This window comes from Salvelinus sp. IW2-2015, linkage group LG14 (genome assembly GCF_002910315.2).
Source record: "Salvelinus sp. IW2-2015 linkage group LG14, ASM291031v2, whole genome shotgun sequence".
In the NCBI taxonomy this organism is placed as follows: domain Eukaryota; kingdom Metazoa; phylum Chordata; class Actinopteri; order Salmoniformes; family Salmonidae; genus Salvelinus; species Salvelinus sp. IW2-2015.
The window spans coordinates 52,936,836-52,956,242 of NC_036854.1; the positions used below are offsets into that span (position 1 = coordinate 52,936,836).

Genomic DNA, 19,407 nt, shown 5'->3' on the forward strand with positions numbered 1-19,407 from the left:
CAGCGTCTGGTTGCTCCTCATTACACACCACAGATCAGCAAATATTCATCAAYATATGAATCACTACAAAGCTTAATATATGACCTCTTATACACTATGTTAGGCCCAGMTTTTGGAACTTTGGTTTTCCTAGATATGGCTATTATATTGTGATCACTACATCCTATGGATTTGGATACTRCTTTAAAGCCAAGTTCTGCTGCATTAGTAAAGATGTGATCAATACAKGTTGATTTAATTCCTGTGCTGTTTGTAATTACTCTGGTARGTTGACTGACAACCTGATCCAGGTTGCAGGCACTGGTTACAGTTTGAAGTTATTTCTTGAGTGGGCAGCTTGATGATAGCCAGTCAATATTTAAATCAYCCAGAAAATATACTTCTCTGTTGATATCACATACATTAYCAAGCATTTCACACATATTATCCAGATACTGACTGTTAGCACTTGGTCTATAGCAGCTTCCCACAAGAATGGGCTTTAGGTGAGGCAGATGAACCTGTAGCCATATTACTTCAACAGTATTTAACATTAGATCGTCTCTAAGCTTTACAGGGATGTGGTTCTGAACACCGCCCCTGTTGCATTTCCGTCTTTTCGGTAGATGTTATAACCATGTATTGCTACCACTGTATCATCAAAGGTATTATCTAAGTGAGTTTCAGAGATATGCATGTTATCTGTTACAAGCAAGTTATTGACTTCATGGACCTTATTTCTCAGGCTGCATATGTTARTATGGGCTATTTTTAGCACTTTTCTGGGTTGCTTGATTGTTTTAATGTTTTACTGGGAATGCCTCAACTTAAAAACAATTACAAGTGTATTTTGAATTAATATACTCTATTACAATTGAAGCATATGAAATTGAAGTACTCTTTTAATACGTGTGCTTAAGTGTTATGATAGTGAGCTCCAAAAGTATTGGGATAGTGACACATTTTTTGTAGTTTTGGCTCTGTACTCCAGAACTTTGAAATTATACAATGACTTTGAGGTTAAAGTKCTGACTGTCAGCTTTAATTTGAGGGTATTTCAATCCATATTGGGTTTCAAAATTGCAGCACTTTTTGGGCATAGTACCACCGTTCTACGGGACTAAAAGTATTGGGACAAATTCACTTATGTGTATTAACGTGGTAAAAAGTTAAGTATTTCGTCCCCAGTGTTGTAAAGTACTTAAGTAAAGATACTTTAAAGTACTACTTACATATTGTAGTTTTTTGGGGTATCTGTACTTAACTATTTATTTTTTCTTTCACTTCATTCCTAAAGAAAATAATGTACTTTTTACTCCATACATTTTTCCTGACACCACAAAGTACTTGTTACATTTTGAATGCTTGGCAGGACAGGAACATGGTCCAATCCACACACTTATCAAGAGAACATCCCTGGTCATCCCTACCACCTCTGATCTGGCAGACTCACTAAACACACATGCTTCGTTTGTAAATTATGTCTGAGTGTTGGAGTGTGCCCCTGGCTATCTGTAAATAAAAATAAAGAAAGAAATGGTGCCGTTTGGATTGCTTAATATAAGGACTTTGAAATGATTTATACTTTTACTTTTAATACTTAAGTATAGTTTAGAAATTACATTTACTTTGATACTTAAGTATATTTAAAACCAAATACTTTTAGACTTTTACTCAAGTAGTATTTTACTGGGTGACTTTCACTTTTACTTGAGTAATTTTCTATTAAGTATCAGACTTTTACTCAAGTAGTATTTTACTGGGTGACTTTCACTTTTACTTGAGTAATTTTCTATTAAGTTATCTTTACTTTTACTCAAGKATRAMWKTKRGKWMYTTTTTCSACCACTGTRTRYCTGTCTCTTATACACATCTAGATGTGTATAAGAGACAGGAAACATATTATATTCTGATTTACAATAAAGGTGACTCCAACATGTCACAATACATTATTTACCGTTCATTTCGATTGGGCACAAAATAATCTGAAAGAACCAAAACAAACAGCAAATGCATACAACCTCATAGTCATTGCATCATTTCAAATCCAAAGTGCTGGAGTACAGAGCCGAAACAACAACACATTTATCACTGTCTCAATGCTTTTGGAGCTCACTGTAGTATACTAAACACTGAAAAACAATTAATTTAAAGTACACATTTAATAAGTGTGTTTAAGTTAAATGATAGTATACGTATAGTGTACTGAAGCTGTACGTCCCGAACCAGTTCACATAGAAATGTGTTATCAATCTGTCTTCTCGTTGAAAGCCAGTCTGAGAAGCAGTAGATCTGTTCTATGTGCRCTATTTCTATGCTTCCCATTCTTATGTTTTAGTTTTTGCATCTTTTACTTTTAGTTTTGTACACCAGCTTCAAAYAGCTGTAAATACAATATTGTTGGTTATGGAAAATATATTTCACAGCGGTTGAGATGGTACAATCTCCACACAATGACAGCTTGTTTTGTCACATGAACTGAAATTATGTGAACTATTAGAATTTTAGCAACCAGGAAATGGCGGAGAGATTTCTGCATATTGCACCTTTTAAGATATAATAGAAAAGTATATCTCGTATTTGAATTYGTAATATATTGAAGTGTTTTTTTTGGGCTTGGGAGGAGAAAGTGACAGCTCATTAATGAACTCCAAGTAGTGAAGCTCTCTAGATAAGCATTAGCAAAGTGTAGGCTTTTTCCAATGACAGTGAGGCCATGTGTATAGAATGGCCACTGGCCAGATCCAGCATAGATGAACAGAGAACATTCTAGAACAGTCAATGGTTTAGCTGGGGTCAGCAAGCAGGTGTTCATGGTCAATTAAAATAAAGGTTGACAAAATAAAAGACCAAAAATATGAATTAGTTTTATCCCAGCTTACACTTGGCAGTGGCACAAACACTTTCTCAGGAGGACTATGCTGTTAATATGCAACAATAACAAGCGTCATTACAGTCTTCATTGATGAGTGGAAGGAGTAAAACACATGTATAGTCAGTAAAACACAGAGAACGTTAAACGCTTTTGTCTTTTATTGCTCAGCTGTAAAAAGTACTGTGTTATGCTACGATACAAAAAATACATGACGGTGGACCAAAGATACTGCCCCTCCTCTCCATTCTACATGTAACAAAATACACTTTCTCTGGTATGGCACCACATGCCCATTGCAGCGACATACATCCAGTAGATTGACAACATATTCAACAAAAAGATAATTCAACAAAATCTTCAAACACAGGGAAGTATGATTTAACAGATCAGCGTTTCACAATGTGACAAACAGACGCCGTAACAGAGGCAGCATTTAGCAAATATAAATATGTGACAAAGCAAAAGTAAAGCATGACAAACTGAAATTGATTTGATAATGAAACAAAATACRTATGTTGGATTAAACTGCCACTGTATGAGCTCACAGTAAATATTCAGGATAAAATATTATCTCAGTATTTTCATTGGTCATGATTTCTACTGACTTTTTAATTTCTACAACCAGAAATTAAATAGAATATCATTCAATATCTATACATTACAGTAATAAACATAGTTTACGCTCCGGGACAAATACTGTACTTATGGAGGGAGGTTACAATACGTTTGGTCTCAAAATATTTAGTAAAGTTTAGACGTTAAACAAACCTCATTGAGTGCCAAAACCAGAATCTACTCCATAACACAAATAGAGAGAGAGAGAGGCAAAGAGGCAGAGAGAGAGAGAGGCAAAGAGGCAGAGAGAGAGAGAGAGAGAGGCAAAGAGGCAGAGAGAGAGAGAGAGCGCCAAAGAGGCAGAGAGAGAGAGAGACAAAGAGAGAGACACAGACAGACAGTCCCCATACTACAGAGGCAGTTCAAATTATAACACCTCCATTGCCTCTACTAAAACCTGGTCTCACAAACATTGCCCTAAATCTCGTAGGTACAGAATTCAAGTTCAACAGGATTTTCAGTGATTATTTGGGGTTTGATTAAAAAGAAAATGAAACACAACGTTCTTACAGAATATCTTCTCTCTAAAGCAGAATTCAAGTGGCCACGTCCACAATGTTCTCACCATCAAGCCACTGTAACAAAATGGAAATCACACACACTCAGTGGTTTATAAAGACATAAAAACCCTTATCACAATTAAGCATTTGTAGAAAATGTACATCAGAAAAATATGCGGGCGCACCCTCATAGTAAATACTGTCTSTTATTAGCTCTTCTCTTAGTCTTGTCTATATATTCATAATGTACAGTATAAAGTGGGAGTCTCTGAAGATTTACCACATATATAAAAATGACAGTGGRGGGAGAATAGGGAGAAAGCAGTGGCRGGGGACTTTAATTTTGAAAGTCAAACTTTTATTTTTGACAGTCTTGTATTGGTGGTTTCAGGACATGGCCACAAGACCAGCGTCCCKCCTCTCTAGATGTAGCAGGACTTCTCTCTGTTGATGAACAAGGTCTCCTGGCAGAAAGGGTTAACCAGCACCACCCCGCTGTCGCTGTAGTCCCCGTTAGGGGGTAGACACGTCTCCTGCTCCTGGAACACACACACGCATGTACACACACACACACACACACACACACACACACACACACACACACACACACAACATACACATTAGCATGACACTACATCACATAAATGGGCATGATTCATGCCAGGTACACACTATAGAAGAGAAATACTAGCTGATTCTAAAGGCTAGTGAGATTCAGGGCAGAGTGTTTTGTGACTTGGCAGACACAAACCATTCCCATGAGGACAAAAGATGGCTGAATGATTACGCTAGCAGAGAGAACACACAGAGAGAAAAATAGAGGGAAGGAGAGACGGTAGATGAACAGGCGCCAATGACAGAGAAAAGAAAGAAAGAAGGGCAAAGGAGGGGTGACTCAGCAGAAAACGCAACACAGCAGAGGGAGAGAGAAAGAGGAGAGAGAAATAGTGACGGTTGCTCAGCTAAAAGACAGAACATGGGGTGGGGGGTGGCGGAGAAAAAGCTGAAAAAAACCCAACACGGKGATTCAGAAGTACGAGCCCTACAGAAAGAGAGGAGAAAAAGAGAGGTACATTCTAACTGGCAATACCCCAAACCCTAACAGAAACAAATTACTATATATAGTACTATATATAGATATTCTAGGTTGCACTGGAAAAAGGCTATTCAGGAGAAATAAGCAATAGAAATGGACTGTAACGGCCATAGAGATAAATCTATTCACAATTCATCCCTACGGTAACAGCACCAGACAAGCTAGAGGCACTTTAGGAAAGAACAATATGGATGGAGGGAGGAAGGGATGAGGCAAAGCTCCAGTGAGAGGAGGAATAAAACAGGGACGCAACACAACACCTGTGTGTCACCACGAGCATTCTAAACATGTTCCAACCTCGGCATCCACTCCTGCACCACCAGAGGAGAGATGGACGGAGAGAGAAAGCGATGTAGAGGGAACAAAAAAAGAGGACAAACCAGAAATAGCAGTGTGGTCAGTATGCAGATGAGAAGATAGCCCGATAAGACTTACTGATTTCATAGCAACACAAATATGTCAATAGAGTGAACTGAAATGTGATGGACTAAATAAAGGATAAGCTAAAAAGGTCTAAAAATTACACCAAAATGATTCGTCGAAGTGGAACATTTTAGCTTTACCATTAATCTTACAGCAGATGGCACTATAGTCCACATATATAGAGCACCAGTCAAAAGTTTGGACACACCTACTCATTCAAGGGTTTTTCTTTATTTGTACTATTTTCTACATTGCAGAATAATAGTGAAGAAATCAAAACTATGAAGTAACACATATGGAATCATGTAGTAACCAAAAAAGTGTTAAACAAATCAAAATCTATTTTATATTTGAGATTCTTCAAAGAGATTCTTTTCCAACAGTCTTGAAGGAGTTCCCACATATGCTGAGCACTTGTTGGCTGCTTTTCCTTCACTCTGCGGTCCAACTCATCCCAAACCATCTCAATTGGGTTGAGGTTGCGTGATTGTGGAGGCCAGGTCATCTAATGCAGCACTCCATCACTCTCCTTGGTCAAATAGCCCTTACACAGCCTGGAGGTGTGTTTTGGGACATTGTCCTGTTGAAAAACAAATGATAGTCCCACTAAGCGCAAACCAGATGGGCTGGCGTATTGCTGCAGAATGCTGTGGTAGCCATGCTGGTTAAGTGTGCCTTGAATTCTAAATAAATCACTGACAGTGTCACCAGCAAAGCACCCCGCACCATCACACCTTCTCCTCCATGCTTCATGGTGGGAACCACACATGCGGAGATTATCCGTTCACCTACTCTGCGTCTCATAAAGATGTCCATTGCTCATGTTTCTTGGCCCAAGCAAGTCTCTTCTTCATATTGGTGTCCTTTAGTAGTGGTTTCTTTGCAGCAATTTGACCATGAAGGGCTGATTCACGCATTCTCCTCTGAACAGTTGATGTTGAGATGTGTTTGTTACTTGAACTCTGTGAAGCATTTATTTGGGCTGCAATTTCTGAGGCTGGTAACTCTAATGAATTCATCCTCTGCAGCAGAGGTAACTCTGGGTCTTCCTTTCCTGTGGCGGTCCTCATGAGAGACAGTTTCATCATAGCGCTTGTTGGTTTTTGCGACTGCACTTGAAGAAACTTTCAAAGTTCTTGAAATTTTCCGGATTGATGGACTGTTGTTTCTTTTTGCTTATTTGAACTGTTCTTGCAATAATATGGACTTGTTCTTTTAATAAATAGGGCTATCTTCTGTATACCACCCCTACTTTGTCACAACACAACTGATTGGCTCAAACGCATTAAGAAGGAAAGAAATTCCACAAATGAACTTTTAACAAGGCCCACCTGTTAATTGAAATGCATTCCAGGTGAATACCTCATGAAGCTGGTTGAGAGAATGCCAAGAGTGTGCAAAGCTATCATCAAGGCAAAGGGTGGCTACTTTGAAGAATCTCAAATATAAAATATATTTTGATTTGTTTAACACTTTTTTGGTTACTACATGATTCTATTTAGCACTATATATGAGTGCTATTTTATAGATTTGATGTCTTAACTATTATATATATATATATATATATATATATATATATATATATATATAGTCCACTGTAACCACATGTTGACCTAATGTCTACTAAAGTACTCTAGCTACTTGGCAACAACACTTGACTCGCTGATTGACATTTTCTGTATCATCACTGAATTCATGTCAAGTTGAACAAAGCCCAACATTGTAATTCCTGTATGAATATAGGTTCCATATTCATCAAATCCCTTGGTATTTCTAAACTCTAATCTATGCCATCACACAGCTTATATCAATTGGACTAAATGTCCATTATACCATGCTGAATCAAGGCTTCACAACAACATTACATATAAGCCCTTTCACTTAAATAATAAGTCCTCTCTAAACCAATTGAGTGCCAGACTCGGGGCTGTAACTTAGCAATAACATTATATACAGGCCCTTCCCCTCAAGTGTAACATTTCTCATATCCTACAGGAAGTTCTCTTTGGTCTAATAATACAAGTGGCAGTCAGTCTCAGGACTGTGTGTACCTCAGCATTGTCAAGGGACGTGATTTCCCGGGGCAGCTCCACAGCGTGCCTGTTGAAGTAGTCCATGGTGATGGCATTGTTCCAGTAGCTCAGGTTGTTCTCCTGATTTGAAGACTTCTTCTTCCTCCTCATACAGCACATGGTCAGCAGCACAGCTGAAGGGGGAGAGGAAGGGAGGGAGGATGGAGGAAGGAGGGAGGCAAAGTCAGTACAGCCTCTAAAACGATAGAACCTCAGTCCAGCTCTTTCATTATGTATCACATTGTCTCAGTGGACAGGTTGGATGGTGTGAACGTGATCTCAGCCTCCTAAAAGTGGTGGTCAGCCTCCTACTGACTCAAACACAATTTCTCTAACCTCTTTGCCTTTGATATGGTTCACTAAGAGGCTTTGAGTTTATACTTAAATTGTACAATATATATTCATCCCTAATAGAGGGAAATGGACATTTGATATAAAGGGCTTTGTTATCAACAAAAACCAACATGTTTCAACATCAAAGCATTCATCAGGTTGCTATTTGATACTCACAGCACGAGGACACAGGCACACTGATGGCCAACACGATCCACACAATGTCTATCTTGCTCAGGCAGATGGTGGTGCTGGACAGCGGTGAGTCCAGAGCGGGGCCGGAGCCATTACCAGGACCCCAGGGGTCTGCAGTGGTGGCGGGGACCAGTCGGTTCAGAAAGTTCCCACTGGCCGTGGAGGGGGGCTCCGTAGCGGACGAGCTGTTCCACTGGGAGGAGGGGTCCTCGCCGGGGATGCCCTCCACACTGCCGCTATGAAAAGTGACATTGCCATCTGTTTTGAGCTCCAGGGTGGGGTCCTCGTTGACCAGTGGGTGCACCTCCCGTAGGGTGATGGCGTGGGGTCGGGAAAGCTCGGGCGTGGCTTCAACATGCTCCCTGAGGGTCTGATCTAGAGCAGAATCCTCTGAGGAAGAAGAGGAGGAGAGAGAGGAAGGCTGCAGCTCAGTGGTGAAGTCCTGCTGACTGGGGTCTGTGGGCTCCTTGAAATCCCCCCCCTGAGGCTCCTGGGTGTGTGTGGGGGCCGGGGGACCACCAAGCTTCGGGCCCAGAGTATCCTCTCTCTCTGTGAGCGGGCTGGGCAAAGAAGGAGCCAGGGCAGACCCAGAGTCTGGAGCCCCCTCCACTGCAGCTGGAGCTACCTCACTCTGTTGGCCAGCAGAGCTGGGAGGTCTAGGAGGGCTGTTGCCCTGGTTAACATTAGCATTATCTGGGCTATGGGCTTGATTGACTGAGTTGGGCAAGAGGCCCTGGTCTGCACTGAGAGAATTAGAGCTGTGGCCTGGGTTGAGAGCACCAGAGCTGGGGGAATGGGCCTGCTTGACTGGACTGGGGCTGACAAAGCTAGGGCCAGGGTCTTGGTTGACTCTCACAGAGTTCACAGTGTTAGGACTGAAAGTAGCTGCAGCATGAATGAGGCTGTCTTTACTGGGTGGTGTCACAGTGTGTGCCAGGCTGGTGTGGTGGGTTAGATGCCAGCCCCAGGAGCTGAGGGCTGTGGTGGGCTTGATGATGCCTGTGGGCAGTGCCCCTCCCTGGGGGGACCAAGGGTCCCTGCTGCTGGAGTCCTCCTGCTGCCAGTCTGGGAGAGGCAGTAGCGGGTTAGGGGGGCTGTTGTGGGGCGCTGACATGGAGACAGGGTCCTCGGGGGTCCAGCTGGGGTACAGCTCCTGGGTAGAGAACACCACTCCCACTGGCACAGCTAGGATCGCTAGAACACCTACAGAGAGAGAGATAATTATTATAAAGAATGTGTGTGTGTACTTGCGTACAGGTGTGTGGGTGTGTGCGTGCGTGCATGTGTAGGTCAGTCTACCCTTTCTCCTGAGGTTCCCTGCTTGGAATATTGAGGCACCAACACTGATCCCCAGAAGCGGCAATAGGCTGTTTATGAGTCCTGGAGGAACCTTACAACCGTGGGCTGGATTCAATCGAGCAGAAAGACGATGGCCAGAGCTTACCCATGATGTTGCACAACAATTTAAGTCAATAAGTCATCGTTTTAGTCAAAGTATAATATACAGTATTTGGGCTTGAAGTGACAAGTCAGAAGTACCCACTTAGTGCAAATCCGTGTGATCCAGGTTTTATTAGTTTTTTCCTTTGATATGATGTACAACTTATTTTCAGCCTAGGTTTCATTTCAGGGCTGGGTTATATTTGAATGTTACCACCCACCAGCATGGCATTATTTATTCATCAGAAACAGCTGCAAAGTTATTGCTTTTTGCCACTGAGATGAGCCAACCAGCCTTGTGTCCACTTGGTCGCCTGAGCCAAGGAGCACATTAAAATAGGGGGAGCAAACTGATGCTTTTGCACCTCCGCTATAAATAAATCATAATCCAGTGGATAATTTGTGAATTTTCACTTATTTTTTTTAGATAGTCTGTATTAAACACAACACACACACACACACACACACACACACACACACACACACACACACACACACACACACACACACACACACACACACACACACACACACACACACACACACACACACCACCACACACCACACTCTTCCGGGAAGGAAGGCCAAAAAGATCATCAAGGACAACAACCAGACGAGCCACTGCCTGTTCACCCGCTAATCATCCAGAAGGCGAGGTCCGTTCAGGTGCATCAAAGCTGGGACCGAGAGACCATCTCAAGGCCATCAGACTGTTAAACAGCCATCACTAACATAGAGTGGCTGCTGCCAACATACAGACTCAACTCTCTTGTCACTGATAAATGTAATAAATGGATTTAGGTATCACTAGTCACTTTAAAGAACACCACTTTAATAATGTCTAGATATCCTACATTACTCATCTCATATGTATATACTGTATTCTATACCATCTACTGCATCTTGCCAATGCCGCACGGCCATCGCTCATCAATATATATACAGTTGAAGTCGGAAGTTTACATACACTTAGGCCATTAAAACTCRTTTTTCAACCACTCCACACATTTCTTGTTAACAAACTATAGTTTTGGCAAGTCGGTTAGGACATCTACTTTGTGCATAACACAAGTAATTTTCCCAACAATTGTTAACAGACAGATTATTTCACTTATAACTCACTGTATCATAATTTCAGTGGGTCAGAAGTCTACACTAAGTTGCCTGTGCCTTTAAACAGCTTGGAAAATTCCAGAAAATGATGTCATGGATTTAGAAGCTTCTGATAGGCTAATTGACATAATTTGAGTCAATTGGAGGTGTACCTGTGGATGTATTTCAAGGCCTTTCTTCAAACCCAGTGCCTCTTTGCTTGACATCATGGGAAAATCAAAAGAAATCAGCCAAGACCTCAGAAAAAAATCGTAGACCTCCACAAGTCTGGTTCATCCTTGGGAGCAATTTCCAACGTCTGAAGGTACCACGTTCATCTGTACAAACAATAGTACGCAAGTATAAACACCATGGGACCATCATACCGCTCAGGAAGGAGACACGTTCTGTCTTCTAGAGATGAACGTACTTTGGTGCGAAAAGTGCAAATCAATCCCAGAACAACAGCAAAGGACCTTGTGAAGATGCTGGTGGAAACAGGTACAAAAGTATCTATATCCACAGTAAAACGAGTCCTATATCGACATAACCTGTAAGGCCGCTCAGCAAGGAAGAAGCCACTGCTCCAAAATCGCCATTAAAAAAAGCCAGACTATGGTTTGCAACTGCACATGGGGACAAAAATCATACTTTTTGGAGAGATGTCCTCTGGTCTGATGAAATAAAAATAGAACCGTTTGGCCATAATGACCATCATTATGTTTGGAGGGAAAAGGGGGACGCTTGCAAGCCGAAGAACACCATCCCAACCGTGAAGCACGGGGGTGGCAGCATCATGTTGTGGGGGTGCTTTGCTGCAGGAGGGACTGTTGCACTTCACAAAATAGATGGCATCATGAGGGAGGAAAATTATGTGGATATATTGACGCAACATCTCAAGACATCAGTCAGGAAGTTAAAGCTTGGTCACAAATGGGACTTCCAAATGGACAATGACTTCAAGCAAACTTCCAAAGTTGTGGCAAAATGGCTTAAGGACAACAAAGTCAAGGTATTGGAGTGGCCATCACAAAGCCCTGACCTCAATCCTATAGAACATTTCTGGGCAGAACTGAAAAAGCGTGTGCGAGCAAGGAGGCCTACAAACATGACTCAGTAACACCAGCGCAGTCAGGAAGAATGGGCAAAAATTCGCCCAACTTATTGTGGGAAGGCTACCAGAAATGTTTGACCCAATTTAAAGGCAATGCTACCAAATACTAATTGAGTGCATGTAAACTTCTGACCTACTGGGAATGTGATGAAAGTAATAAAAGTTGAAATAAATCATTCTATCTACTATTATTCTGATATTTCACATTCTTAAAATAAAGTGGTGATCCTAATTGACTTAAAACTAGAATTTTTACTCTGATTAAATGTCAGGAATTGTGAAAAACTGAGTTTAAATGTATTTGGCTAAGGTGTATGTAAACTTCCGACTTCAAGTGTATATGTACATATTCTTATTCATCCCTTTATATTTGTGTGTATAAGGTAGTCGTTGTGAATTTGTTAGATTACTAGTTAGATATTACTGCACTGTCGGAACTAGAAGCACAAGCATTTCGCTACACTCGCATTAACATCTGCTAACCATGTGTATGTGACCAATAAGATTTGATTTGGAAGGCTTTCCACTAGATGTTGGAACATTGCTGTGAGGACTTGCTTCCATTGAGCCACAAGAGCATTAGTGAGGTTAGGCACTGATGTTGGGCGTTTAGACCTGGCTCGCAGTCGGCGTTCCAATTCTTCACAAAAGTGTTCGATGGGGTTGTGGTCAGGGCTCTGGGCAGGCCAGTCAAGTTCTTCCACACCGATCTCGACAAACTATTTCTGTATGGACCTCGCTTTGTGCATGGGGGAATTGTCATGCTGAAACAGGAAAGGGCCTTCCCCAAAACGTTGCCACAAAGTTGGAAGCACAGAATCGTCTAGAATGTCATTGTATGCTGTAGCGTTAAGATTTCCCTTTACTGGAACTAAGGGGCCTGAACCATGAAAAACAGCCCCAGACCGTTATTCCTCCTCCATCAAACTTTACAGTTGGCACTATGCATTGGGGTAGGTAGCGTTCTACTGGCATCCCCCAAACCCAGATTAATCCATTGGACTGCTTGATTGGAAAGCGTGATTCATCACTCCAGAGAACTCCAGAGTTTCCACTGCTCCAAAGTCAATTGGCGGCGAGCTTTACACCACTCCAGCTGACGCTTGGCATTGCTCATTGGTGATCTTAGGCTTGTGTGCGGCTGCTCGGCCATGGAAACCCATTTAATGAAGCTCCCGAAGAACAGTTCTTGTGTTGACGTTGCGTCCAGAGACCGTTTGGAACTTGGTAGGGAGTGTTGCAACCGAGGACAGATGTTTCAACTTCACAATAACAGCATTACAGTTGACTGGGGCAGCACTAGCAGGGCATACATTTGACGACCTGACTTTTTGGAAAATCCTATGACGGTGCCACGTTGAAAGTCACTGAGCTCTTCAGTATGGGCCATTCTACTGCCAATGTTTGTCTATGGAGATTGCACGGCTGTGTGCTCGATTTTATACACCTGTCAGCAACGGGTGTGGTTGAAATAGCCAAATCCACTAACTTGAATGGATCTCCACTTACTTTCGGCCATGTAGTGTATATGTACAGATGGAGAAAAGAAAATATATAAATAAATTAAATAAGATAAGAATGATAAAGAAAAGAGAGTATAAGGACAAAGAAGGGTAATAAAGAGGGTGAAATACCACAAAAAACATAGTCACACCAGCACATGTCCACAATCTCAAACACTGTACTGATTACCCATCTTAACTCAGTCATCTACCAGTATTCAGCATCACACATTCCTATACACTCATTTCCCCCAGTCCAATAGGCGTTTAAACACAGCCTTCAACTCATAAATCATATTCCTCCCGATATGTGCGTGTCCTAAATTACATCCTATTCAAAAGTGGTGCACGTGGGGAATAGGGTGCCATTTAGGACACAGCTGCTCTGGCTCGCTAGGTACTGTATCAGAGGGTCCTCTCTCCTCTGCTTTCCATTTACCAAGCCTGTCTCATCCCTAATGCATAGAGGAGCCTACTCCAGACACTCCAGAGTGACCAATGACTGGGAGATAACACAGACAGGATAGTTTGATTTATGAATGGTGGTCTCAGAGAGATGGCCGTAAGGCAGGGAGACCATATGGTCTCACAGAAATAGTCTGACCCACCCCAGGAATATTTGCCTCATATTTTGGCCCATTGTTGATCTCTGGTGGTGGTATGTTCCACCCCGGTCTCCTCAACACATTATTACTGTATTCCATCCTCCAACATGCACAAACATACTAATACATATATACATGTCTCTCAGTCACATATAGGCTATCTATGGTTCCATTCACACAGAGTAGAATTGATTACTATATTATGTTGTCCATTGTGGGGGCTGTTAGTAAACCATAGCTACTATGTTGCTGCTATAGACTTACAGTAGCAGTTGTTCCGGAGCATTGTACTTCAGGAGTGTGATAGTGTGCAACACTGTTTGTCATGCAGTAGTCTGGCCTCAATCAAACCCTCAATCAGGATCTAATCCCCGCTATCACAACACTACCTGGCAACCCGGCCCTCGGTCGGTCGGGAAAAGCCTGGAAAATACATGCGCTCCGGCTCCGCGGACAACAAAATGGCAACAGAGTTTACATCCGTCGTACATACTTACACATGCTCCAGCAATACACTCCGCAGACACACACAACTCTGCACACGCCCATACATGCACCCACGCTTGCTCGCACACTGGTCCTCCTCATCTGCAATAAACATACTTATTAATATTCATCTGGCAACCCGCTGATCATCATGTTTTATTGAGTAGCTCATAAAATCTTAAAGGAGGCAAAACACCTTTTAAGTTTGGTAGCATCAAAACATGTTGCATGATGTTCGTTGTCGGTCCGGTGAATAGTCAATATTTWGAAAAGTGTCTTCATTACTTGTGTGGTAGGCTATGTTGAGGTTGAGTAAATCACTTGAAAGTCATCTAATCTCTCTTGAGAAGCACATGCACACGCATGCACTCACACACAAACACAGATTATATGGTATGATATAGATACGGATTCATGCAGATCCTCTACAATAGTCTCACGAATCTCAAACTCCCACTCTCCCTCCCTCCTCCTTTTCCTATAGCAGTGTGTTCAATTTTCCTTCCCAGACAATAAAGATCTATTGAATTGAATTGTGTGAGTGTTCCATACAGTAATGTGAATGTAAGTATGCCTACTGGTGACTACAAACAGTGCGGAGGGTTAGTGAATACTAAGGACAACGAGGAGGCATCTCAAGCTACAGTATTTCTCCAGCTCAACTCGTCATTTTCATCAAAGGTTATGTTTCTTTTTTTCTGGCAGTGAGTCACCCACTCCTGGTCTGGCAGTGACATTAGATTAGAGCTACTGCTGTTGCTCATGGACTCCATTACCTCACTTATTACCTCCCCTATATCTGGCACTCTTAGGTTCCTTCCCCAGTCAGTATTGTTTATGTGTTTCATGTCTATACGCCACTCGTGTTTGTTATATTGTTCGATGTTCCGTTTATTATTAGACTCCCATTGTATACGTTACAATAAGACAGACACTCGCAATGACTCACAGGCTGTCCCAAATGGTACCCTATTCCCTACATAGCGCACTACTTTAAGTCAAAAGTACTGCACTCTGTAGGGAATGGGATGCAGCCCCAGACACAGGATAGCTCCAGGGGTTCATTGGGGGAATGAGGGAGTCCTTCATCCCCTATAGGCAGTTTCCTGCCCCTAAGCCTCCCTGTAAAGACTCTGAGTAAGTGTCCTAACTAAGCAACACTCTTGGCCTCCAATGCCCTCTGAGATTGTACACAACACTATAATGCTGTTTATGTAATGCAAAGGAGGTACCATGAGGCATGAACCTAATACACACAATACACAGTAGTATAGAATGGAATAAAGTAGCTCCCCAAACGTGCCTGTGGGTGGGCAGGCAGGCGCATACATTGGAACTAGTGGATATATGGAGGCTTAAATATCCTGACCGAGTGAGATACAGAGTGCATTCGGAAAGTATTCAGACCACGTGACTTTTTCCAAATTTTGTTACATTACAGCCTTATTCTAAAATGTATAAAATTATTTTTTTCCCCCCTCATCAATCTATACACATTCAGTGGTGTAAAGTAGTGAAGTAAATACTTTAAAACACTACTTAAGTCGTTTTTTGGGGGGTATCTGTATGTACTTTACTATTTATATTCATGGCAACTTTAACTTCACTACATTCGTAAAGAAAATAATGTACTTTTTACTCCATACATTTTCCCTGACACCCAAAAGTACTCGTTACAGGAAAATGGTCCAATTCACACACTTATCAAGAGAACATCCCTGATCATCCCTACTGCCTCCGATCTGGCGGACTCACTAAACACAAATGCTTCGTTTGTAAATTATGTCTGAGTGTTAGAGTACTCCTGGCTATCCGTTAAAAAAAAAATTAAGAAAATTGTGCCGTATGGTTTCCTTAATATAAGGAAGTTAAAATTATTTATAATTTGTTTTACTATTGATTCTTAAGTACATTTTAGCAATTCCATTTACTTTTGATACTTACGTATTTAAAACCAAATACTTTTAGACATTTACTCGAGTAGTAATAATAATAATAATTATTATTTTTATTTTTTTTCTTGGGTCACTATATCTATTTTGCCAATTTGGATTGATCCCCTCTACCACACGGAACCCCACTAACCTACCGACGGAAACGCACGAGGTATCTACAAATAGACTTCCATACTATGCTATCTTGCTACCGATAGCCATCTACCCGGCCAGCTGTCTGGATCGCCGTGACCCCAACCAACCTCTACTCACTGGACCCTTATTGATCACTCGATTAAGCATGCCTCTCCTTAATGTAAATATGCCTTGTCCATTGCTGTTCTGGTTAGTGTTTATTGGCTTATTTCACTGTGAGAGCCTCTAGCCCTGCTCCATATACCATATCCAACCTCACAGTCCACCACCCACATATGCGATGACATCACCTGGTTTCAATGATGTTTCTAGAGGACAATATCTCTCTCATCATCACTCAATACCTAGGTTTACCTCCACTGTATTCACATCCTACCATACCTTGTCTGTACATTATTCCTTTAAGCTATTTTATCGCCCCCAGAAACTTCCTTTTACTCTCTGCTCTAGAAGTTCTAGACGACCAATTCTCATAGCTTTTAGCCGTACCCTTATCCTACTCCTCCTCTGTTCCTCTGGTGATGTAGAGGTGAATCCAGGCCCTGCAGTACCTAGCTCCACTCCTAATCCCAGAGCGCTCTCTTTTGATGACTTCTGTAACCGTAATAGCCTTGGCTTCATGCATGTAACATTAGAAGCCTCCTCCCTAAGTTTTGTTTTGTTCACTGCTTTAGCACACTCTTGCCAACCCGGATGTTTTAGCCGTGTCTGAATCCCGGCTTAGAAAGACCACCAAAAATTCTGACATTTTCATCCCAACTACAAGATTTTCAGACAAGATAGAACGGCTAAAGGGGCGGGTGTTGCAATCTATTGCAAAGATTGCCTGCAGAGTTCTGTTTACATCCAGGTCTGTTCCCAAACAATTTGAACTTCTACTTTTAAAAATCCACCTCTCTAAAAACAAGTCTCTCACCGTTGCCGCCTGCTATAGACCACCTCTGCCCCCAGCTGTGCTCTGGACACTATATGTGAACTGATTGCCCCCATCTATCTTCAGAGCTCGTGCTGCTAGGCGACCTAAATTTTAACAGCTTAACACCCCAGCCACCCTACAATCTAAGCTTGATGCCCTCAATCCCACACAAAATTATCAATGAACCTACCAGGTACCACCCCAATTCCGTAAACACGGGTACCCTCATAGATATCATCCTAACAAACTTGCCCTCCAAATACACCTCTGCTGTTTTCAACCAAAATCTCAGCGATCACTGCCTCATTGCCTGCATCCGTAATGGGTCAGCGTCAAACGACCTCCACTCATCACTGTCAAACGCTCCTGAAACACTTCAGCGAGCAGCCTTTCTAATCGACCTGGCCGATATCCTGGAAGGATATCATCATCCGTCAGTAGAGGATGCCTGGACATTTTTTAAAATGCCTTCCTCACCCATTGAATAAGCATGCCCCATTCAAGAAATGTAGAACCAGGAACAGATATAGCCCTTGGTTCTCTCCTGAACTGACTGCCCTAACCAACAGAAAAACATCCTATGGCGTTCTGCATTAGCATCGAACAGCCCCAGTGATATGCAACTTTTCAGGAAGCTAGAAACCAGTATACACAGGCAGTTAGAAAAGCCAAGGCTAGCTTTTTCAAGCAGAAATTTGCTTCCTGCAACACAAATTCAAAAAAGTTCTGGGACACTGTAAAAGTCCATGGAGAATAAGAACACCTCCTCCCAGCTTCCAACTGCTCTGAAGATAGGAAACACTGTCACCACCGACAAATCCACTATTAATTGAGAATTTCAATAAGCATTTTTCTACGGCTGGCCATGCTTTCCACCTGGCTACCCCCCCGGACAACAGCACTGCCCTCCCCTCTGCTACTCGCCCAAGCCTTCCCCATTTCTCTTTCTCCCAAATACAGTCAGCTGATGTTCTAAAAGAGCTGCAAAATCGGACCTACAAATCAGCCGGGCTAGATAATCTGACCCTTTCTTTCTAAAACTATCTGCTGAAATTGTTGCCACCCCTATTACTAGCCTTTTCAACCTCTCTTTCGTGTCGTCTGAGATTCCCAAAGATTGGAAAGCAGCTGCGGTTATCCCCCTCTTCAAAGGGGGGACACTCTTGACCCTAACAGCTACAGACCTATATCTATCCACCCTGCTTTCTAAGGTCTTCGAAAGCCAAGTCACAAAACAGATTACCGACCATTTCGAATCCCACCATACCTTCTCCGCTATGCAATCTGGTTTCAGAGCTGGTCATGGGTGCACCTCAGCCACGCTCAAGGTCATAAACGATATCTTAACCGCCATCGATAGGAAACAATACTGTGCAGCCGTATTCATTGACCTGGCCAAGGCTTTTGACTCTGTCAATCACCACATCCTCATCGGCAGACTCGACAGCCTTGGTTCTCTAATGATTGCCTCGCCTGGTTCACCAACTACTTCTCTGATCGAGTTCAGTGTGTCAAATCGGAGGGTCTGTTTTCCGGGCCTCTGCAGTCTCCATGGGGTGCCACAGGGTTCAATTCTTGGACCGACTCTCTTCTCTGTATACATCAATGATGTCGCTCTTGCTGCTGGTGATTCTCTGATCCACCTCTACGCAGACGACACTATTCTGTATACTTCTGGCCCTCTTTTGACACTGTGTTAACAACCCTCCAGGCGAGCTTCAATGCCATACAACTCTCCTTCCGTGGCCTCCAATTGCTCTTAAATACAAGTAAAACTAAATGCATGCTCTTCAACCGATCGCTGCCTGCACCTGCCCGCCTGTCCACATCACTACTCTGGACGGCTCTGACTTAGAATATGTGGACAACTACAAATACCTAGGTGTCTGGTTAGACTGTAAACTCTCCTTCCAGACTCACATCAAACATCTCAATCCAAAGTTAAATCTAGAATTGGCTTCCTATTCCGCAACAAAGCATCCTTCACTCATGCTGGCCAAACATACCCTTGTAAAACTGACCATCCTACCAATCCTCGACTTCGGTGATGTCATTTACAAAATAGCCTCCAAAA

General features: G+C 42.3%; 1 protein-coding gene across 3 annotated transcripts in view; it reads right to left on the reverse strand.

The window, feature by feature from the left end:
- Positions 1-19,407, reverse strand: part of LOC111973377 (transmembrane protein 108) — a 297,121-nt gene that overhangs the window by 193,586 nt on the left and 84,128 nt on the right. For 2 of the 3 annotated variants that reach the window (XM_024000721.2, XM_024000722.2), the window contains exons 3-5: positions 8,071-9,291; positions 7,540-7,694; positions 2,995-4,508 (exon numbers count right to left, since the gene is read on the reverse strand). In XM_024000721.2, the coding sequence (XP_023856489.1) occupies positions 4,392-4,508; positions 7,540-7,694; positions 8,071-9,291 (1,493 nt within the window). In that variant the 3' untranslated portion in view covers positions 2,995-4,391. Of the gene's footprint in view, positions 1-2,994; positions 4,509-7,539; positions 7,695-8,070; positions 9,292-19,407 lie in introns of those variants that run through there. The other variant, XR_011480957.1, reaches the window with a different exon arrangement.